The sequence below is a fragment of the Bombus affinis genome, chromosome 4 (assembly GCF_024516045.1).
Source record: "Bombus affinis isolate iyBomAffi1 chromosome 4, iyBomAffi1.2, whole genome shotgun sequence".
NCBI lineage: Eukaryota > Metazoa > Arthropoda > Insecta > Hymenoptera > Apidae > Bombus > Bombus affinis.
Window position 1 is genome coordinate 18,150,280 of NC_066347.1, and position 24,288 is coordinate 18,174,567.

The 24,288-nt window shown below is 32.5% G+C and overlaps 4 protein-coding genes across 8 annotated transcripts in view; 2 read left to right on the plus strand and 2 right to left on the minus strand.

Moving 5' to 3' along the window:
* LOC126915253 (integral membrane protein DGCR2/IDD-like) overlaps positions 1–24,071 on the minus strand; it is an 83,114-nt gene extending 59,043 nt beyond the window's left edge. Inside the window, exon 1 of the mRNA XM_050719744.1 lies at positions 23,483–24,071. The gene's annotated coding sequence lies outside the window, so the exon portion shown is untranslated. The remainder of the gene's footprint in view (positions 1–23,482) is intronic.
* LOC126915248 (G-patch domain and KOW motifs-containing protein-like) lies at positions 1,784–3,005 on the plus strand. Of its 2 annotated transcripts, none has more exons than XM_050719734.1 (4): positions 1,784–2,000; positions 2,111–2,468; positions 2,548–2,681; positions 2,766–3,005. In XM_050719734.1, the coding sequence occupies exons 1-3, from the start codon at positions 1,861–1,863 to the stop codon at positions 2,641–2,643; spliced, it is 594 nt and encodes a 197-aa protein (XP_050575691.1). In that variant the 5' UTR covers positions 1,784–1,860; the 3' UTR covers positions 2,644–2,681; positions 2,766–3,005. The 2 variants fall into 2 exon arrangements, with proteins under 2 accessions (XP_050575691.1, XP_050575692.1); XM_050719735.1 differs by having other exon boundaries at positions 2,548–2,651.
* On the plus strand, positions 2,766–3,851 carry LOC126915257 (uncharacterized). The gene is made up of 2 exons (XM_050719757.1): positions 2,766–3,049; positions 3,271–3,851. Exons 1-2 carry the CDS (start codon positions 2,998–3,000, stop codon positions 3,753–3,755), a joined length of 537 nt encoding a protein of 178 aa, XP_050575714.1. The 5' UTR covers positions 2,766–2,997; the 3' UTR covers positions 3,756–3,851.
* LOC126915254 (integral membrane protein DGCR2/IDD-like) overlaps positions 15,331–24,288 on the minus strand; it is a 45,047-nt gene continuing 36,089 nt past the window's right edge. For 3 of the 4 annotated variants that reach the window (XM_050719754.1, XM_050719752.1, XM_050719753.1), the window contains exons 2-4: positions 20,987–21,167; positions 18,922–19,070; positions 15,331–15,651 (exon numbers count right to left, since the gene is read on the minus strand). In XM_050719754.1, the coding sequence (XP_050575711.1) occupies positions 15,478–15,651; positions 18,922–19,070; positions 20,987–21,068 (405 nt within the window). In that variant the 5' untranslated portion in view covers positions 21,069–21,167 and the 3' untranslated portion in view covers positions 15,331–15,477. Of the gene's footprint in view, positions 15,652–18,921; positions 19,071–20,986; positions 21,168–21,267; positions 21,287–24,288 lie in introns of those variants that run through there. The other variant, XM_050719755.1, reaches the window with a different exon arrangement.

Consider the following 24,288-nt stretch of genomic DNA (forward strand, 5'->3'; position numbering starts at 1 on the left):
TTGCTTTGTACGCAAGCATGGCAGCTAGAAATGAATCCAATGTTTAAAAGACTTGAAGAAAGAGAAACATCTATTACGACTTTGAAATATGAATTAAAGAATTATAAAATAATAGCAAAATTGTTAAAAAAAATGTCACCTACAGTTACGAATGTGGATAGATATGAAGAGTGGAAAAAATGTGTATGCCAAGACAAGATATTTTAAAAAATATAAATGGTTATCATATAAAAATATAAAAATATAAAAATATAAAAGTATAAAAATATAAAAATATAACTCTAATCAATACTAAAAAATAACGCTCTTGAATTATTTAATCTCGTGCAAAAGAATTACTATAACTTATTACGCTTTGCGCTTTCAATAGTCAATCAACAGAGTTCAGTCTAACGAAGAAGTTCCCTCCTACGCTAACGAACTGTCCTGTTTTTGCGTCCAGGCTTTCAGGACATAAATTAAAATATCGTACATAGGCACAGCGTAACAGCGGCTTAAATTTAAGTTACAATAATAATCTTAAAAAAAAAAAAAAAAAAAAAAAAGAATGTAATAATGCATGGCTATGTCGTACCGTCGCGTATCGGTACTTTTGCCTGTATCCACCCTACAATCAGAATTCAGCGTTTATTCTGGAAAAAAATCATGTAAAAAAAAAAAATATGTAAAAAACCTGGAATTAATAAACAAAGATTTAAAAAAATCAACAATTAAACAAGGGATTGAGATGACCAACCCCGGTCACGCTGCGAACTTCGAACGCGGAAGAGTGGAGCCGTGGCCATGATGGGTGATTCCAGGAATCGGTCGCGTATGGCAGGATCTGCCATGCTTTACCGATCCCAGCCGCGCCGATTTCCGTCAACAGGCACAGTAACGGAGATATTTGGAACAGAAGCAGCCGCATATTCGTCTATCTGAAATTAAAGAGATGATTTCATGTAGAAGATACAAATTCGTTCCCTGATATTGAAATGCCGAACACGAGGAAAATGAGACATGCAAATGACAAAGTCGATGACCAATAGGAAGATGACATAAACAATTGTAGATTGCAAGGAAAATTTTGAAAAATGATACGTGTTCTAATAATAGAATATAAATGATAAAAAGGAGAATGTAATTGCCATTCTTCTATGTATTTTAATTTATGAGACGTAACTTCTGAATGACCTGTAATAGCTTTAAATACATTTACTGGAACTGGCCAAGCATAGAAAAAGGAGGCTTAAAAGAGAAAAAAAGGGAATAGATGAAATCGTAAATTATCAGTCTAAATGATAATGTGAAACCATGAAAGCACCACTATGAATATAAAATGATCCGCACTACTATCTACTTCATAGTATACTCTATACGTTTAAAATGCTTCATTAGAAGCTTAAATCTATCAAAATACAGCTCCTAGGGAAATGTAAACTTTCACATGAACACATAATATCGATTTTCTGATTGAAACGTATAGGCAGATATATACTAGCATAAACCACCTTCGGCATTTGGCTGCATGGTGCAGCACTACTCTCTCTGGGATATCCTAGCCATTTTCGGCATTTGGCCGTATGGTGTAGCACTAGCTCTGTAACATAGAAAACCATAGGCGTCAGTTCTTGTTATTTCCTCTCTGATATATGTTTACTTTAATGTCACTTATTCAGGCGCTTGATATATTGTCGGAATGAAATTTTAGTAATGTGCAAGTAATTTTGAGTAGATTAATAAAGTATAATAAGATATTAGATTCATGTATGTACATTACATATTAACGAAATTGAAACTATGTTTTCAAGTGACATCAATCTTTATGTCTAGTATATACATGTGTATTGATCTATAAGTCAGTGTTAAAATAACAAATAAATGGCAGAAGAAGGAAAGAAGATTTCCTTCGGTTTTGCGAAATCTATTAAGAAACCTGTGTTAAAAAATGCTATTCCACAAGAAAAAAAGAAAGTTGATTACATTGAATGCCTTGATGAGAAAGGTATTAAAGTAATAGGGTGAGTTCAAAAAGTAAAATTTTTAATCAAGAAACATATAACTTCAACCTATCCTATAAAAATCACCAATAGCGGAATATATATATTTGAAAACAATTTTTTTATTTCAGTGAGGAAGAAAAAAAAGATGAACCTCTAATTATTCCATTACTAGGTTCAAAAACCTGGCATGATAGATTTGTTAATAAAATAGATGTAAACATTTTCCTTCCGAAGGCAGATAAGGAAAAGGTAGGAGACGCTAGTGTTAACGAGGCAAAATCAAAGCTATCTAATGGAAAAACATCGCCAATAATATCAATAAAGAAAGAGCCAGTTGAAGATAGTGAAAATAAAGTTGTTACTTTAGAAGAGCAAGCGACAAAGGAAATCATTGAGGAACTTAAGTCAAAGAATAAATATGAAACTAAAACAAATGATTTAACTTTACCTTTAGTAGAAGATGAATCATTAAGAGGCAAAGAACAGGTACGTTATCAACATATTGATGTGCGATGCACAGATGTATTACATTTGCATATTATAAATATCGTTTTGTATTTTTCAGTCTACGTTAGAAGATTATGAAAAAATTCCTATTGATGCTTTTGGTGTAGCAATGTTACGGGGAATGGGATGGCAACCAGGAAAGGGAATTGGTTGAAATGAAAAGTATGAATTTTACTCTGGATTAAATTAATTGTATGTATTTAATACATCACTTATTGGAAAGTAAACAGAGAACATCATTTTTTATTTCACAATCGTTCATTCTAACTATTACAGATTAGTAGCAGCTGTCATACCAGAATTACGACCAAAAGTAGCATCGCAGAAGAAAAATACAGATTCCAAAAAAGAAGAGGAAGAAGTTAAAATCGAGAAAGGAACACTTGTGAAAATTATAGCTGGAAAACAAAGTAATAATTATAGTCAAATAGAAGGATTCGATGATGATGCTGGAAGGCTCATAATAAAACTAGCTCTTGGTGGAAATATAATATCTGTAAATGAATTTATGGTACAGCCAGTGACTAAATCAGAATATTCTAAGAACTCAAAAGTTCAAAGTTAATATGAAGTGTTAGTTTTTCATTAAGGGACTTTTAAGAAAATAAATTTGAATTGACATATACGTATAAAGACATAATCGGACATGTAGAAAAACTAATTCAAGAGTACCTGTAAGTGTGTTGTTGCATGCAATTTTTTAAAGGTCCCTTCTATTTTTATACAAAATATGATAAATGTAGAGGTTTTAGCTCTCAGTATTTTATGGGGTTAATTTCAGATACAAAAAAGTATGAGGAATATAAGGACAAGGAATCCAAGGGACTCGAGCAAAAGATGGATAGAAAAAGATCAATGTCCCCTGACCCCGAAGACGGTGAAGATGGTGACAAAAGTAGTAATAAAAGAAAGAAAATCGGAAGTACGATGCACAATAAGAACAAGTATGATAAAGTGGGGGATAAAAAATCAGAAAGACGAAAAAGGCGCTCCGAATCTAATGATGACAGCGATAGTGATTCTGAAAAGAAGAGACGGAGAGAAAGAAGTAACTCTAATAGGAATGATTCTTATAAATTAAAAAGATTGAAAAAGTCAAAGAAACATAAGAAGCACGATTGTTCATCTGAAAGATCAAGTAAAAAACATAAAAAGAAAGACAAAGAAAGAGAAAACGTTAGAGATAAGAAACCCAGAGATTACGCAGACAGAAAGAAACACAAAAGACGAGAAAGATCAAGATCTCGATCATTTAGTAGGCAGTAATATTTTCCAGGAACGTATTCGGTCATTTTACTTTCAAGATAAATTGTACAATTTTATTTATACAGATTTTATAATAAAGTGTATTTTTACAAAATATTATATTTCTTTTCTTACCCTTAACTGAAAATTACATTTAATTATAATATGTAATAATGTTTACAATTACATCAAAGTTAATGTCCTAAACTTTATCAATAATTATTAAAAATCCCCGCGTATTGTTTACGTAATGTTGATATCGAGTAGTAACATACATAACCTCAAAGAACATTATGATACTTACGAACATCGCTAAACAAGTAGTGCGAACGATGTCGAGTAAGTATTCACTATGTATAAAGTATTTATAGGTAAAAAGTATGGGAAATATATAACCGAGTGTATTTAACTTTTCCAACATTTTAGCATTTCGCTTGGCGTTGGTACAACTTCAAGTAAATGAAGTAAAAAGCAAAAATGTAGAGCGGGCAGTTTCCTACATTTCCAGCGCGAAAGAGCATAATACTGATATTATCGCTCTTCCTGAATGCTTTAATTCACCATATGGAATACGTAATAATTTGTTTCTTTTTCTAATAATTTATTATATGTATAACAACTATATAGAAAAAAGTAAAAGTAGACAAATTACCTTATCGTTTATACTTCCATAAAGATTGTGAATTGACTCGAGAATATAGAATTTCCCCACTTTTATGATTATCGTGATTTTTGTATAAATATATTTTTTAAGATACTAATAATTAGGTATTTATAAACTAGTATTATCAATTATTTTGTATTTATAATTCCACCTATAGTAGTTAAAAATTAAAGTTAGTTAAAATCTAACTTTATGTTTCAAAAAGTACTAGCAAAGTCGTTAAGTAACAAGTCACTGGTACTAACCCAAATAGCATGATTGTAATTAAACAAACATTTCTAAATATTCATTTTTCATCTTGAACCTGTAGAAACAATTTATTATATGTACTATTATCTAAGTAATTATATATTTAAGTAAATCGAAATATAAAATTTAGTTATTTTAATAATTTAAAAAATAAAAAATTGACAAGCATTTCAACCTAATTTATAGTTGGAACAAAGGACAGTTATTTTTCATTAATTGAAATATTGCAATGCAGAATAGTTTCCAAAATACGCCGAGAGTATTCCTGATGGTGAAACGAGCGTTGCTTTATCGAAGACAGCTAAGGAAAACAGCATTTATGTAGTTGGTGGTACGATACCTGAAATAGAGGGCGATAAATTGTACAATACCTGCTGTACTATTTGGGGTCCCGATGGAACTTTGATAGCAAAACACCGGAAGGTAAATAATATACCTCCATGTGGCTTTGAAATTGAAAATATCGGGGTGGAGAAAGTGACTCTATCTAGGAATAATTTAGGAATATACATATGTACATACGTGTACTATAACCAATTCTATAATTTAAAAAATATGTTATAGGTTTATAAAATACGTTTTGATACGAGAAACATACATTTTTGTCGTAATATAATATATAAGTTTTTGTACAATATATTTGTTTTGTAATATAAATTTTTCACATACGAAAAAACTTATTTTTTCTTAAAAAATATTCCTTCTCAAATATTATTAAATGATAAAACTTTTTAATAAAAGAAAGTGATAAAAACGCTGTCAGTTATTAAATAAAAAACAATTAAAGTTTAAAAGTTCGTAACATTGATGTTAAATTACAAAAGTTACAGCAATAGAGTTAGCAACTATATTTTTATGTTATTAGATACATCTATTCGACATCGACATTCCCAACAAGATTACTTTCCGAGAGAGTGATTCACTCAGTCCTGGTGATTCCCTAACAATGTTTGATGTGAAGGGCTGGAAAATAGGTATTGGCATTTGCTATGATATCAGATTCGAGGAAATGGCACGCATTTATCGGAACAAAGGTACAGTAGCTTAATCGAACAATACTTAACTAGCAGGAAAGTAACTATCTTTCTTAAATATATTCTGTATAAAATATAATCAATATAATCTGTAACTCTGTATAAAAAGGAGCTTAATTTAAAAAACCAGTATATTCGCTGAAAATGAAATAAATAAAAGAATTAGAAGCACGACAAGAGGACTGTTCTCGCATATTCATAAATTATGGAATGTGGACTGTGCACCTACAAAGTTAACTAAGATTCAGTGGTCTCATATTTCCCGTTTCTCTGTGTTAGGTTGCCAAATGCTGATATATCCGGCGGCATTCAATATGACCACTGGACCACTGCACTGGTCATTACTTCAGCGTTCCAGAGCGAATGACAATCAATTATACGTCGCCTGTATATCACCGGCTCGTGTTCCTTCAGCAAGTTATGTCGCATGGGGACATACACAGTTGACAAATCCCTGGGAGAAAATCCTTTATGATTTGGAAACTCAGGAAAATATGATGGTCACCGATATCGGTAATTTCCAGCTTAACATTAAAAGCGAGAAATCCATGATGTAATTAACTTTTAGTCTCGTTGGTTTATCGTTTTTCTTTTCTCTCAGATTTGAAAGTTGTTGAGGAAGTAAGGGCTCAGATACCTACATTTTCTCAAAGACGTACGGATTTGTACGACACTGTCTATAAAAAGGAGTAACTCTACACTGAAACAGAAAATGTTTTCTTATAATATTTCTACTACAATATCGTTTTTTTTTTTTTTTTTTTTTTTTATGAATTATTACTAATTACTTATCATTTGTACTAAATGAATAACTCAATTAAGAAAACCAAAATGTTATAAATGATAATCTGTATATCTTGTGTATCAATATGTAACTGGATATTGTAATAATATTGGAATGTCTTTGATCAGGGATATGATAAAGAACACGCGAAGACTACATTCTTTTGAACATCTTTAATATCCATCATTTATAACATTAAACATCTTTTTAAATATTTAGATAGATTAATACGTAACTCTTTATATATATAAACATTAATTTGCAGTTACAAGCTTAGAGAAATTGGTCGATTAATATTTATAGATCGGCTGTCTTGATGAAAGGCTTAAAGAAAGCAAAAACATAACAATGTCGCAAATATAATTTATAGTTTAACTTCTTTCTTGTATCTGTCTGCCTTTCACGATGTTTTACCAATTACAATAAGTAATTTCGACTTCTTTGCGCTCCGTTTTAACGCATTCGAGACGGAAAGAAATTCATATCAATCAGTAGGCATAATATATATATAACTGTACATAATACATTATAGTATAACATAGTATATAATTTTATATTTTAAAAACATGAGGCATAAAATTTAAGATTGTCATCGATTTAAAATTAAAATATGAAAAGGATATTCCAGAGAGAGAAAAGCACAGTATCATTCTAACAAAACATTCAGATCGTACTGACACCCAGGAATCGTATTACAATAAAATCTCGGTCTCGAATGAATTAACATGAACGATTAACATGAAACACACTTGCGGCTTAAACACCTTCGATATCGAGGAAATTCAAACTTTACAAATAAAAGCAGCCTCTTCCTCTTTCCACCACAGACTCTCATACCATATCCGCTCTTATCCAGGCTTTTACTTGAAATCTCTGTCTATTTACAATTTAAATTTACCCGGACCACTCGTTGAATCGGCAGCCCTTTATAAATATATAATGAACCCAGAACATATACCTGTGCCCCTAGCTGGTATCAGCTCTAGTAACGTTCATACCGGAACTTTCATACGACGCCAATTTGTCACGCATGAACATCGATTCTTTCAGGGGTCACGGCTTTATGGGATTATATCCTTTAAAGTAATTAAAGTGATACTAATGATACAGAATTTTTTACAAATATTTAATATGTCCATAAAATAGGAAGTTTCGTGCTCTCTTATTTTATATTAATTATAAATTAATAAGTTTTACATTTGTTATCTATAGATTTAATAAATTATTAAAATTCCATGAAGACATATTCTGGAACACATTAGAAGATTTTGCTGTAATTTACAACAGATGCTCCGAGTACGAACAGGCAGTAGACGAACAAATAGAAATTCAGGCTATTGTGGTAGTATAGCTCACGTGGGATTTTAAGCTCGAATTGGACTTAAACGTTACGATCGTCGTGAATAATTACGATATATATCCTGTACGACGAGCAGAGAATCTTAAATTATTAACGGCAATTCCTTTGTGCAAAGTGCAATTTTATTAACGGCCTGTAACGAATGAACGGCTCGTTTTGAATAAAGTTTACATTTAGAAAGTAAACACAGAAACACATTTTAAGAAACTAAGATATCGAGTTCTACTTGTAAACATCAAGTGCTCTTCGTTTGAGAAGATTACGAGTCTCTTCTTCGATAACGACATTAATTAAGAAGTTTCGATACCGTTTATGACATTAAGATCTCATTAGTAAAGTTATATCATTAAAATCCTACTGTTCCTAGAGAATATATATAGTTAAAACTTCCAGAGGATCAACAGGTAAAGATATTGTTGATAAAAGCATTGTTAGTGACAACTGACTGTAATCGATATCTGCTGGGTGAAGTTGTGTGTTCTGAGAATCTGTGTTAATGCAAGGATTCTGTTACAAATCATCGACTAAAGAGCCACCGGGCACGTCCGACCGATCGATCGATACCACGAACCTTGAATGAATTAACGCTCAAAGTGGAACGGATTTAATAGATCGGGTGTTAGTGTAATTTGACACTTTGTTTACACTTGCTTTATGCAAACAAAGTTTGTTGATGTTCCGAACTCGATGGTTATAAGATCTTATTGAAACTCCAGTATTTCACCCGCACGGTACGACACTTTGTTGATGATTGTCCTTGTATGTTGTTGATACTCCCCATCAGCCGTTAAATTTTGTTCGTCTATCGTACTTTTCTAGTCAGAGGTTTTCCCTGATGTTTTTCCCTACTGTCTAAGTCATCAGGTTTGCAGCTCGGGGAGGACAGATAATTCGGAATTTCCCAAAGGAAGGAGAGGTGTCGTCCGAGCCATAAAGGGACGGTCACTCAAAATGCCGAATAGATTCATTTAAATAATTATGAGAAACAAGTAAGTTTTGTAACCACAAGTTTTCAAATGTTATAGTTTGAATCTGTTCTTATAATTTTAAAAAGACCTTACAGCCAGGATCTCTAAAGAATTCGATGAAAATTCTCATGAGACATCAATTGAAACAATTAAACGCAACAGAGAATGGGTATAATCATATAATTCCTCCCCATTTCAAAATTCATTCATATACATCGATGTTTCTTTTCATATTTGTTTTATGTGTGAAGAATACGTATTTATTGGCATCAAAATATTTTCCGTTTCAATTCCTGGTCATTTTAGATCGAAACTTCCAAATATCGTTGATTAAAAATTTTTTAATTTTTAAAATGAAAGGCACTAATTAGAGGACAAAAAGTTGTTTCAATTATTTGAACATTCTGCTTCATTCCTACAATAACATATTTTATTTTAAATGAAAACAAGAAACAATACTATTGTGTATAAGTTTAACGGAGTGACACAGGTGATTTGTAGCTAACACTGTAGCTAACATAGTTTCTGCAATATACCCTCTAATCGAGTAGAAACAAGGGGATTTTAGAAATTTCTATTAACCGACAGTATTGTCAACAAGTTTTAACAATGACTGAAGGTTGCAAAATTAAATATAAAATGATTTATTAATAGCATATGCAGTGTTAAATTTGTAAATAAGCAGTTTATCTTTTAAGAATAACAAAGACACCAGAAAATAAAGATAATATTCTAATTATATTGCAAACTAACGAATAATGTAAAGAATTTATTTTTGTTATCTATATCACAGATTTTAGGTAAAATATTAATTTACTTATTACTAGGAGATTGAATTTGAAATATAATTATAATTTATAAGGGACACCTTTAAACTAGCAGATATTTGGTAGCAGTTCTCTAGCCTTTGTACAATATAACACAGTTCGGTTTAATTGAGTTTAATCCCTTTGACCAGCCAGTTTCCAATTTCATTAATGGCATAATCTCCTGACAATTTCATACCCTTCAAAAGAAACACGATTTTCTATTATTGTTTTACAATCGCGGAATATGATCAGTGTTTCAATTAAGCTCCACTGTTCTAATTTCCCGTCTACGCACGATGTGGGTACACCGTTTTTTTGTTGTTTTTAGATACAAGTGACGAGAAATTATGAAATGATATTTTAAATTTAAACTGATTTCATTCATCGATTTATTGTAGCGACAATGGTAACTTGTTTAAATAAAGATTTTATAAATAAAATATTTAAGGTCTAAAATAATAAATTGACACATGTGAAAACATTAAAGCTGTTATCCTTATTCATGGTCTTGTTGCAACGTGTTTAACGAGCGTAACGTAGGCGTGAAAACGAAAACGTTGAGACTCTTGTGGCGTAAAAAGACTGAATTCCTCATAAAAATACAAGAAACGAATACAAGAAACGTGCACATGGTTTATTCTCGACCTTGGATACGTAAAACCAAAAAAAAAAAAAAAAAAAAGAAAAAGAAAGAAAAAAAAAGAAAAAAAAAGAAAAAAGAAAAAAGAAAAAGAAAAAGGAACAAAAATTTTTATTGGTTTATTAACGAAACCCATTGTATCATTTTTACTACTCTATATAAAACGTAGAATCATATACTGACGAATGTTATTTCGAATTTCTAACTTCAGAACGATAATTACATATTTGTAATTACCAATACGTGGTAGTAGCATTAAAAATACGGAATATTCAACGAGATGAAATATAGGTAAGGTATTTAAAAGAAAAAAGATTGAAACGTTCGATGTAAAACGATGAAATTAAATGATTGGATTTGAAAACTTGATTCGGTTTAATAAGTCGATGAAAAAAGTATTCATCCTATGAAAAAAGAATTCATGTTCCTGTCGATATATCAACGACGCGCGCCGTTACTTCCGACTGCTCTGCAATTCAAATGCAGTACTCGAATATACATGGCGAAAGAAATGGAAATTGAGCAATTTAAGGGAACGAATTACTCTCGCGTCCGCGTAACTTCAAAATGTTTCACGTGTCCGTGTTTGTGAAACGAAATTCGTCGTTGTCCAATTAACACGCTTGCAGATGCTACATTCACTTTGTTGCATATAGGGCTTAAATATATGAACAAATAGAACGGAGCAACTGTCATTAGCGTAATTTTAACGCGTTAAAATAAATTAATACATAATTTCGTCATTTACGTTTATTACGTTGGTCTACGTTTTTTCATCTACGTCATCTACGGCATCTACGCGAATCTTATTAATTACGTCTTTGGCAGTGTTCGTTGCTATAAATGAAACTTAATAGTTGTTGAAACCGCTCGAAAGTCGTGTTCCTAAATCATTCCCTCGTCTCGTATCGTGTTCATCAAATGGAAAAGGAGATTGTGTTTTAATGAAATCGCTTGTTACTATCAATCTTGCTGTGTCACTCGCATAGGAGAAGAAAGTGAGGAAGGAGAAAAAAATTAAGGTAAGGTCATCAATGAGCAAAATGTTTAATGTAATTAAAATTGTAATTAAAATTGAGTCCGCTGCAACCCTCATGACATTTAAAATTCCATACGTATATTGTTATACGTAACATTGCCATATTAAATATATTCGATCAAACAGGTATGTTCAATAAACATTCGATCTCGTTCCCTGAAAGCTGTTCCTGGATATCTGGTTGGATACTTTGCGCACGGAAATACAGAGTGTCAACAGTAACAAACCCTCTATGTAGTGTTTTTGCTTTGCTCTTTTGAACAGGTAGATAACATTTTGCTTCGAAAAACGGATATATATTCCACGGATATGCACATACAGAGTATGTGTATAGATATACACATTGATATACACCTTTGTACAAAGTGTCAAAAAAGTATTTATCGCGGTTTTTTTTCAAGCCATTCTACACCTTCGATTTGATGAAAATTGGTTAAATAAGTGTAGCGCAAAATTGATCTTGACCACAATTTTCAGTGTCAAATTGTTTTTCTATTGCATCATATAGTGCTCATTAGAAAGGAGAGTTCCGTTCTTTTAGCAAAAATGTTTGAAATTTCATTAATACTTAGACTGATTAGATCTTATTCATATTTTAAGGTCAAATATGGAATACAATAACATCAATACTAATATCTACTTTTTTGTGCGAATTACTTTATATTTCAATCTTCCTTGATATGCAGTGACAAGCAAAAGTGTAAACACAGCCCGTTGATTTTACGTAAAAAGCGAATGTCGAAGGTATAATGAGAAAAGAGCATTATTATTTGAAGAGCATTCCACAAAATAATTTACCTAAATAGTAGTTAATTCTATTGGATATAATAAACGTGAAGTAGTACTAGTGGACGAAATACTATGTTGAAACCTTGATTCGACGAGTATAATTAATGTGCAAAACTGTAAACATGGTTTGAGATGTCCATTTTTGTAAAATGTTTTGTACATTATTAATGTTAATGAAAATTAACTATTACATTTCGTTAATAATAACTTGTAGTTATTGTAGTACTGTTACCTAATCTTTACCGATCACTTGAAAAATTAGTCTTTTACATTTATGTGTTTACTTTTTTCGCTCGTCACTGTACATGTTTAAGTCAGATATGAAATATCTGGCGTATTCCAGCGGCTTTCATTAAATCTAAGATGTTGATATCCTTAATATTGAGAATGTTGTTAGTAAAGTAACTATTTCTATCCAAAAACAAGATATCTTTGAGACAACGTGAATTTTCGTTCCAATTTTCTTAACTTACAAGTATAAAATTTTCATCGCATGATACAATCTATCCTACAAAGTTCTGGCACACGACGAAGCTGAGAACATAGATCTTCTTCAAATATTATTTTTCTCACTGCTTCGTGTGGAATTTCTACTCGACGAGATGTTATTAAACGCTCAAAAGCTTATTATTAAACGATAACATACTTTTTCCTACATGAATGAACATGAAAGACGTCGAGTGAGGAATTAGAACAATTGTGGATGGTTGGAAACTATTATGCTGCGGTCTACCATTCGTTTTTGCCTATATATACCACGGAACAAAGGATAATTTTCACCGAATTCATGCAGAGCAGATTTTCTAAGTTTTACTGTATATGATTACACCAATTATATTATATTATGTTATTACGATGTTATCTAATTAATTGTTGTCTATTTGTTTTGATACTTATATTAACCATTATTTATAACATAATATACTAGATACAATTAGTATACACAATTAGTATAAGGATTAGTATAAGAAATTTTAAACAGCTTTTTTCAAAAGAACGAATCATTTACGATCCAGGGGTTTTCTAGAAGAAGAGAAACTTTCGTTTCTCGTGATGAGTACTTTATGATGCAATAAAAAATTTTGTCTGAAAATTATACTCAAGATCAATTTCATGATCCATTTTCTCCAAAAGATCTCCATCTTCCACAGCTATAACAAAAATTTAGAAGTAATATAACGATAAAATACCATCAAAACCTTTAAATTTCCAATATTCAAGAGAAACTTGAAATCTCGTTTATTTACTCAGCAACAAAATCGTATTTACCTTCAGAGAACCTATACAATTTTTGCACAGCTCGATATCTCTCCTTTAAACAAAACATCAAAGTATGTTGTTCCTAACTTCAAAGGGTTCAACTCAATTTTTTGATCAATTTCTCTCGTCCTATACGCTCGTTTCAAAGCTTATAATACCATCTACACCTTTGCCTTGTGTTCCATCCATGGTTCCTATGCATGCAATTTTATTATTATCGTTCCAAAGGATCTTCGCATTTCTGTTTCGCTCGTGATAGGTATTCACATCTGTTTTACCGTGCTGTTTCATCTTCTGCGAACGATATGGTCGGAAATGATATGACGTTGAATACGCACAGGTCGTTAAACGAGAATTAATTCAAGATAGATTCAAACGGAGTTAATTAAGTGATCCCAATTCCACAGCCTTGGGGGCTGAACGCGTTTTCCTTCCGAACGGTTCGCTCGTGTCGAGCGATGCAAATTTCAGCAAGTGTTTCACCAGCACGTGTTTACTATTAAATTTATTTATTTCTTTTTTTCTTTTTTTTTTTGATTTTTTTTTTTTTTTTTTTTTTTTTTGGCTCGGTTACCTTCAAAGTATATTTGCGTATTTCTTGAGCGATTTTTAAGGTATTATTTCTTATATTATTGGAAACAGTAATAATTTTTAGATTAGTAACAAAAGGTACATTTAAATTTTATACAAATTTTAAGGAAATTGGCATAGAGAAATACCAAATTACTGACATTCCTTGTAGTATGTTATTTTAATTTTACGTAATAAAATAAGGTGTTTCAATTTGAATTCATTAAATGCTGTCTTAAATATTCAATTTGAGAATTCTTTGGAGAAAGTCGAAAAAGATTTAGAACTATTCCCTAATCGATAAATAAACGCTTCAAGAATTGAGAACCACTGACTCAGGGGAACTCAGTTAATCGAGTAATACGAATAGTTCCGTGATACTGCAGAAGCCATTTACTACGTTCGCCTAACATGATTTTATCGATAAAAGAGAGATCACTACTTCTTCCCTATACTTGATACGTAAAAATAAAAATCTTAAAAAAAAGAAAAAAAAGAAAAAAACTCGTTGCCGAACATTTATTTTCGTTCTTTCTGATACAAAAAGACCATTTTTGTAGTCAGAAACTTAACCGAGCAGCTTTCTCAACACACCGAAATTCGAACATTTATTACACACTTCTTATTCGGAGACAATGAGAGGAAAAAGATTATAAGATTCTATGGAAATATTATGTTAGAAGAAAGCTGTCAGTACCTAATAGGGTGGTCCTTCTATAGTACACACGTATACCTATAATAGCACAATAATAGATTACAACGACTACAACATTTATACGTATTTATCCGATAGTTTTTAATAAACTATGAGTTCCATTTAGTCACATTTAACAATCTAACAATATAGTCCCCCCATATCTAATTTATTCCTTAACTCATAAAATACGTGCTTTAGCATATAAACAAAGCATAGTATAGTGAATGTTACAACTAAAAGAAGATAAAAGAACATACTTTTTGCTTCAAATAATTAAGATAAAATTTAGATACGGAGCTTTCAGCTTATGAAAGTCGAAGAGAAGATATATATTCCATTTGGTCATATTCTATTTAAATTCGTAACTACTCGTTCCATTTACGTTATTAACAAAACATTTTTATCGACAAGCTACCTAACAGAAAGACCTTTTTGTCACTCTAAATTGCCTCAAAAGAAAATCCCTTGTCAAACATACCATGTTTCTCGTACGAAAATCCAAAAAGGATTTTCCCTCCTTTCATTCCTTTGACATATGTAAAAACAAATTAACCAATTAACCAACAAATTAGCCAACCGTCTGATATAACCATACCTCGCTCTTTGAATACAAAAATCTATTCAAATGAAATAAAGGGGAAGAAAATAAGAATAAATATAATTACTCAGGTATAATCTTCTCGAGGTATAATTATTCAGTTACAAATGATTCTTCGTTAACACACTACATACATACACTACTTCTTTTACACTACTTTTTACTACTTCGTTAACACACTACATACATACACTACTTCTTTTCCCGATGGCTGAAGCTAATCGTCGATGTTTATAAGGTACGAATTTTGTCAACGGCGCCATCGGAATCTTTATTGAGAAATTAAAATATTACAATTACTATCACTAAGCCCAGCGTCCACAACACAATATGTTTTTCAAGTCTAGATGAACTATCGACAATGACCACATCAGATCCCGACCAATATTCATTGTCAACCTCATCCAGGCATTGGAACTCGCAACAGCGGCGTCCAATGCGGAATTTCTTGCAGCTCTGTAATAAAAAGAAATCGATTAATTGTACGGATCAATCGTCACTAGACTACTCGAAAATCCAGGTCATTCAAAGAATGAAAGAAAAAAGAATTGCTCCAATTCAACCATTGCTTTTGCAAAACTAGTATTTGAGAACCATTGGTCAAATATATTATAACACTAAACGTACATTTCGGGAAGAATAATTTGTGCTATGAAACAAAATTTCATCAGCAGTTTCAACTTAAATATAGATCCGACGATTATTTACGAACAAATAGTATAAATCTTTTAGCAATATGAAATTCGCAATATTTATTCAAATATTTATATTTATAGTACGCCATTAGCAAAGAAGACATGTTTGCGTGCGTTATCGATTTTACGCTTTTGCCACGCAAACATGGAAATTGCGATTCAAAATTGAATTTGCACTGAAAACGGTTGACGTTACGACACCAATAACATATTTCAAAAACATTGATGATATCATACGGAATCAGAGAGATTCTATGAGAAGTTAAACGCATAATCATCCTATTGTAAATAACAGGAACAGAAAGTACACAAGGAATAATACAGAATCATCCTATCCTATTCTACAGGATTGCTTTGATTCGAGCTCAAACATAGGCAAATCTGAAAGAATTTTTCGCAGAATTTCCTTCCCCTTTGAATTGGGTTTTATACAGAACGACTTTAACCTTTTCAAGGAAATACCTATAGAGTGTGACGATCTATGATTTTAAATAGAGAGGTATATCTGAAAAGAGGTGGATGTAAAACGTAGCATATAAAACGTAGATCAAATCTTTATTCAAGGATTTTTTCTCTTCGCAGAGAATCAGGTTTTCAAGAACGATCGAATATGTATGCACTCGATTTACACGTGAAGTTGTCATTAAAAATATTGTTGCGTTTAAAAAGATAAATATTGATTTAAATTTAACGAAATTGTTAGTCCAATTGTTTTAAGCTTAAACATATGTAGGTGTCACATTTATATATTGAAAATCTGGGTGCGGCATTAATTAACAAATCTAGTCACGCGCACACGTACTTTAAAACCATGCTTGAAAATCGATATTCCCTGAAACAATGCATCGTTCTGCGCTTCCAATCTATTTTCGCACGAAGAATCAGTCCATTCATCGTTGTCGTCACCATCGCTACTGTAATCTATATTACTCGAATAAATACTATATCTTGATTGGAAAATCGCATATTTTAACGAACTTTCTGTGTGTGCTTTTTTTTTTTTTTTTTTTTATGATTTTAATTGGCAATTTCCGAAATTGAACTATAGCTTGAGAATAAACCGATAATATTTGAGAGTATATATACATACATACATCATGTTTTTGATGGGTTTTGTAGTAAAATAATTGTAGAAAAAGCAAACTTTACAGCAAACAAAAGAAAAAATTACCATATTCGAGTAATAAATTATAGAAAATTACCAATGTAAATTAAAACTTAAAAAGAAGAATCTATTACACGTAATAAAGAGAAGGACTTGTTCACGAACGGCAATTCAACAAATACAGTCGTTGCAGAAACATAGTTTTACAAGGGAGAAGAATCTCTCTAGGAACTCGACGATGTCACGTCAAGCGAAAATTCAATAAACTGATTACTAACCGTATTACCAGCGGCAATCGTGTTACGGCAATTCGTAAATAAGTTAGTCGTCTATTTGGAGAAACGTCGCTGGCAATATCGTCACATTTTAATTACGTCAGCGCTATCAATTGGTCTTGGAAGAAAGTTTTCCATTATGTACTTTTGCCCACGGCGTCGTTCCAACAAATGAATCCGAGTTTTGAATCGCTTTCTCTTATATCACGAATTTGTAACGGTGTTTCTTCAAACTTTAAACGATTGTAATGAATGCCTTTGCGTACAAAGACTGATACCTGGTTTGACTAGAAGCTTCAGCTAATTAGTGCCCCAGTTAATTTGGATGTTCACTACCACGCCACTTAAGAAGTGGCTTCGTGTCCGAGCGGATTTCCCCCAGGTAAAAAAAAAAAAAGAAAAAGAGAAAGGGGAAAAAAAGAAAATGTCTAATCCTATGTATTTATTTCAACTGAAATCTTAAATTAAATATTTATTAACAATATTCTGACGAATATGCAATGAAAGATAAAAACAACTTTATTTTTCTTATAGAATGTCTCATGCTTCTTATTCATTTTATGTTTCTCGTTGTCAATGCGTAACTACTTATCAGCCGCATGAATGCTAAGTTTTACTACTGAGAAACGAAGAGACATATAGCTGCAAATATACGCTACCTCGCGTGAAAAAACATCAGATACATTAACCAGAAGGAATATCCGATACATATAAAATTCATAGCGTAGTTATTTATACATACGGAATAATTCTTTCTGTATGAAATATTCTTTCTTCTGAATTCTTATTATAAATGTATGTCCATTTCCTACCTTAAAATGTCTCTCCTTTGAAAAACTCCATTTAAATATAACGATTAACAAAATATTACCAATAAAAATATTAAAACGAGATGCTGAAAGAACCTTTTAATAAAGTACAAATGATTATTTCAACTTTAATTCTGTTAAATTTGAATTGAATCATTTATAAACCGAACAGGTGTATAAAATTTTATTGCGTAAAAATCGTGAAGCTGAAAATTAGGAACGAATAACGAATGAGTAACCTAGTTTCATTAAAAGGTACGTGTACGCCGATCCGCGTAACAACTTCGACACTCCAATTATTATAAAGCATGTATCCTTCAGAGATTTTTTGCGCGAACGCAAGATACCTTTTACACGTGCAACTGAATAAGTGGAACCTGATTTTCAATATTTCTTCTTGTAGAACTTGTAACAACGTAACTGTTTCACGAATATTTTCCCGGACACTTTTACAACGATGCGTAGAAATCTCCTTTTCTAATTAATAATTTCAGCATTTCTCTGAACAGTTTCGTTGCGATTAAAAAATATACAAAGCTTACGACGTGCTTGTTTAAAAATATTTATATGGAACAAGATTTCGAATTTGTCACATCAATCGCGATCTCAGCAGGTGTAAATTAATTCGTTCTAATGAACGAATAAATTGAACGGCTCGTGACAAAAATTATCCCTGTCCATGTTTGTCTTTCTAAAACTAATTCAAGGCGAGTTAAATGAATCGCTGTGTACCCTATTCGCGCAGCATGTGTTTTAACGACCAGCATGCAAGCGTTAACGGTGTACTTTAGTTTCTCATGGTTGTGTTAAGCTGGTTGCTCTTAGAATGAGCATATACTTACAAAAGGAGGTGAACAGAACATAGCCTGGCACCATTTTGGCTCCATATGATAGCAGACGCAGAGGTTGCAAACCGATGGTCCCGGCACATACGTCATTCCATGCGAGACAGCTTTTCCTTCGAAATCAGTACAATCTTCTCCTAAAGCCACTGAAAACGATTACCAGCGTCAATATCTTTGCCACTCGACAATCGTACGCGCAGTTACGCTAACCGTTTTAACGCCACGCAGCGTGATCGCTCTATTCGCGTACCGTGGTAAATTGTGCCACGATGTATGGTCACGATCATTAATTCGCAACGCGCTCAAGCGTGCTCGTCGCGAGTCATATCAGAGTTTCCTCTCGTAATTACTTGTTTTTCAAATAATCATAAACCAAATAAAAAAAAAAAAAAAAACCAATATAAAAAATTACCTCTTGAATCGGAAAACCAAATCCTGCATTATAGAATGTTATCACGCAAACGTTTGTTGTAACGCTTCCAGTATAACCGATGAAATGAAGCGCGAGCACGTCGAACGGTATATTTCGATGAAAAAAACAGGATGAAAAAGGGCTGCGCGATCGCATCGATCGGTACTCCTGGCAAATAAATAAACGAAGCGCTATCGCGCTGCATAGCACAAACCGATACGGAGTCTTGAAACATCCGACACTAAAACGGTTAATAACATTACGAAAACGACCGTACCAGGAAATTTTTGTTCAACGGATCCGCATTGCGGCTATCACGATGCTTCTTCGTTGCATCGATGCTTCATCGATGAGATTAAAGCACCGTTGAAATAGGTTATTCGATTTCTTACATGGGGAAAAAGTTTTTATATCGTGTTTGCTGTTTTACTTCGCAAGTGTGCTTCACAGTATACGTTAGAACTCCAAGTCGAGCTATCCGAGTTAAAGTCTCTTGAAACTTGAAACGGCACTTAAAGGATATAGGTATAATAGAAGGTTCGTTTAAAATTCAAAAGTGTATATACGTACATATACATTTGAATAAAAATAGCGGATAATCTCAAGTAAAAAAGTAGGTTCGTGTTAGTAAAATGGTTTCAAAATACTTGTCAAAAGTCAAACGACTTGACTAATTAAGAATGGATGTAAGAGATTGAAAGCAAAGGGCATCTAAAAGTATCAATTAAGTAACAAACTCACGGTGACAAAGAGGTTTTCACTCGCTCGAATTCAAATAAATCGGTTAATTTGAGCGAAACTTTAGGTGCACGAGAAGCGACACGCGTCCTCAAGGACTACGAAGGTTCTACTCGAACGAATGAAAACTTTTCTCTGGCCCGGTGTGTATACACAAGACGTGCGAATTTAAAGTGCAGATTGTATTAACTGAAATAATTGGTTGGTTTGATCAAATTAATCGTTTTAAGCTGAAATGACGAAGGTCATCCAAGTAATTGATGTCCACTGTAATTATTTGTTAATCGCGCGTGGAATCGGAACGATTCGACCTCGTTCCAACGCGAATCGTTACTAAGGCAGAGACGGCAATTAATAATTGTCGCGTCATTTGTTCGATCGTGTTCACAAATTCAAATACGGCTGAGTGGCGGAAACCATTTATAACACGTCCCGTACCGCGTAGGTCGTATACATATCTCAGGATGAATTTTTCGTACTTCGCCGCATATATTCTCCATGTTAGACATACCATAAAATATTTCGTGCAATCCCGTATTCCTGTCTAATGTCAGGAATTCTCTTTCCATAGGTCTGCGTTTTCCATATTATCTATTTTGCTTATCAGTAAACATTCTTACAATTTGTGATTAATACTGTACGTACAAGAACGTTAAGTTTTTGACGTTATAATATTTCACATGAAATAATAATGGCTGTATATCGACTAATTTATTAATTAATTAAATTCGTGTATATCAAGTTTCCTATCATTTAATACTTTCGTGTAACCACAGGGATTTGATACTATGAAATGAAATATAAAACTTGGTAAAAAAACGCGCTTCGTTAGGAAATGAGGGTAATGATGCAAATATTTTTTGTAGCCATTATATAGAATTTCGATGGTATAATTAATCAGTATCAACTTACCAGCCCCTAACGGGAAGATAGTGATGAAAATAGCCTGCACACAGATGATCATTGCAGGTATTGTCGCAGACAAGTCCTTCATGATTGTGAAGGATCAAGAAATTTGTCGCTGTAGTAAATGGGAAAATCAGGTGTTTTAATGTCAGTAGTGCGGGCACTGGAATGCGTAGACCAGAAATATCTGCGACAAAAATCAGAATACATTTGTTTTCACATGATTAGATCAATTTTGTGTAAGACTAAGCTGATTGAACCTAACACGGGATAATTGTCCAACTTACGACCTTAACAAGCCCGCTTGATTCCCTATAAGTGCTTGAAATTGATGCTTGTATTCTTTCCAGATTAACAAGCTTTGCCCCCCCCCCTCCCTCTCTATTTCCTTAGATCGAGTTAGACTGCCACAACATATTATCTTTCTTCTTTTCTTTTCTTTTCTTTCGATCTTTTAAAGTCTTAAATCGCTGGTTATTATAGTGTATACATTCGATTACTCTGTAAGTCGTAAGTACATGTTTTACGTTATTTTTCATTTTCCAGCTAAATTCCACAAAAACAAGAAATATACTTCCAACGTGTTTTCACGTGTCTCTAGCAAAGATCTCAAAAACAAGTTGCGGCGCAATTTAAAACGACAAATAGCACTGTGTGTCTCGTTGTGGCAACGCACGCTTCGTCAGCTTTTTAAAAGCGCTCTCTGTCTGCTTTTTTCTCTCTTCACCGCCTATTCGTTTTTTCTTAACGAGTGAAACCGTTTTTACGAGGACGGGAGCACAGAAATGACGTACTGGCAATTCTGTTTCGTGATGACACAAGCAGCCCGGTTTCAGTGAATTAAACCTGGCCCCAAGCTTCCAATTATCTCTCCCTTCCTTTCCTTTATTTTTCCCTTCTATATCGAGTTTCAGGTTTTCTAAATTTCCATTACAATCAACTATGGCTTTTCTTTATTTTATATGTTAGCCGATGATTCATGGCAAAAGCGTCGGCTGTAAAAATATTTGGAGTTGCAACAGCAACAAGTGTGTTTTCTCAAACAGAAAATATTGGAAGCGTACTCGTTGGCAAAACAGTTCACGGATAGTTCGTCCTCTGCTTGTTATTTGTTTCAATACCGTTAGCAAATAAATTCATGAAACATAGTGGTATCGCATAAATTGAAAATAAAAGCTTTGCGTATACTTGGGAGTTGAACTTTGGCTATTATACGTATGTTATATATATAGAAGATTGCTTAGAATTTGGAGCTTAATAACATATCTCAAAATCATTGACATTAAAAAAGGTGAACCTTACTTACCAAATTTCCTTCCGTCAAATGATACATAAAATGATACATAAAAATTGAAAAAAATAATATACATAGTTTTGACTTTCTTCCGCATTATAATTTGAATCACTCGATTTATTCGACTAAAGATAATCAAGCAATAACCTCACTTTACACGTATTCTCATCACGTGAAATAGATCACATCAGGGATTTTCAAAAGTCGATGGAATATTAATAGCGATTAATTATTTATGGATGTATTCTGCACGGTTAAAGCAATCGCCTAGTGAATTATCGAGTTCCAGGAATATGAGCGGTAAACAGGATTGCAGCTATAAATGACTCTCTAACGTGTATATTAGAGATGAATTTGATCATTTATCCTCATAATACGAAATACGCTTTTAAGTGGAAATCATAATTAACAATTTCTGGCAGCGAAAAGTAAATAAATCGATAGGTTTAAATCAATATTAGAATTTCTTAATATTTTTATCAAATATTTTTATCAAATATTTTAACATCGTAGAAGTGTCGTTGGAGAGAAATATTAGGTTGTTCGAAAAGTTTCTTTCGTTTTATAAAGAAATGATAGATGTACGATATTTTTTGCTTTATATTATTTTATTGAATTATGTGCGATCCACCTTTCTCCAATTTAATATAAAATAACATAAAACAAAAAATGTTGTGTATCTATCATTTCTTTATAAAACGAAAGAAAATTTTGCGACAATCTAATAGAAATTTAGCTTTAACACAATATAAAAATGGATTGTTATGCCCCTAGGAGATAAGAACAATATGATTAATATTAATAATGAATACGTTAACGTAACGTAAAGCAGCTTTTGCAGAAGGCTATTACCTGAAAATGTTTACTAAAGAATGATAACATAAATTTTCTTAAGTACCCCATTTGATACTTAATCTACTTTGTAAATACTGTACGTCCTAACTTTGAAAGAATGCAATTTTAGCCAGAATGTTTCAAATTACCTAGCCGTATTGTTTCCTTGTAATATAATTTATATTTACATTATCTCGCGTAATTCTTTCCACTTTATTGACTTCTAAACGTTAATGTAATATAATTTTTATAATATAATTTTAATCGAAGTTATTTAAAATTTGTAGTATCTCATCCCTACTAGAATAATATTAACAAATGTGCAGAGCTCAAGTCGAATAACACCGGCTCAGATAAATAATCATCAAACTTACTTTTGTTATCGTCGATGTCAGTGATTTTAAACCAGCCAACGTCCATGGCAATCAATATTATTTAGCCGGTCTTAACGCAATGTAAAAAGCAAAGAAAAGAGGAAGGAAGGAAGGAACAGGGAAACAAAGAGATAAAACGAATTTTTCATTTTCTCGAAACTAGATCGAGTTTCAAGCTGCTCGTAAAAGAGTCTGTAGCCAATCCGACTAAATTCGACGAACCGCGCTTTAAAATTCCCAGAGAACTGTGATAACCATCGAAATCTGTACAATTTGTCGATTCATCGCTTGATTAAAAAATGGAACAAAATGAGGCTGATCAGCCGGCCTTTGAACTTCTAATTATCCCTATCGTTATACCCTAGGTTGAATGCTACGATATAAACCGAAACAGCTATAAGTAGGGTTCACGTGATTGCCGCCATCTATTATTCACGCGTTACACATTCGCCAGACAGACGCGTCTAACGGTTGACATTGTTTTCTACCCTCAGTTCCAACGCAATTACGTTGCTACGTGCAATCAAGTCTCGAGTGAAGCTAATGATAAGTTGTTGTTCGATCCTACACAATTACTAAAATTATTCAAATTAAACTAATTTAGTCTAAAAAAACAAGTAATTTCGTTATATATTTCCTTTCATAATAAGCCATGGTTGGAATATAGTAGCTGACGAAAATATTCGTATATTTGTAGAAACATTTTAGGGCTGTATTATGCATAACGGCACTATAGAATTAATACTGTAACAGAATTCTACTATCATGGTTATGCTGGTAATATTCGAAACAAATCTGAAAATCTA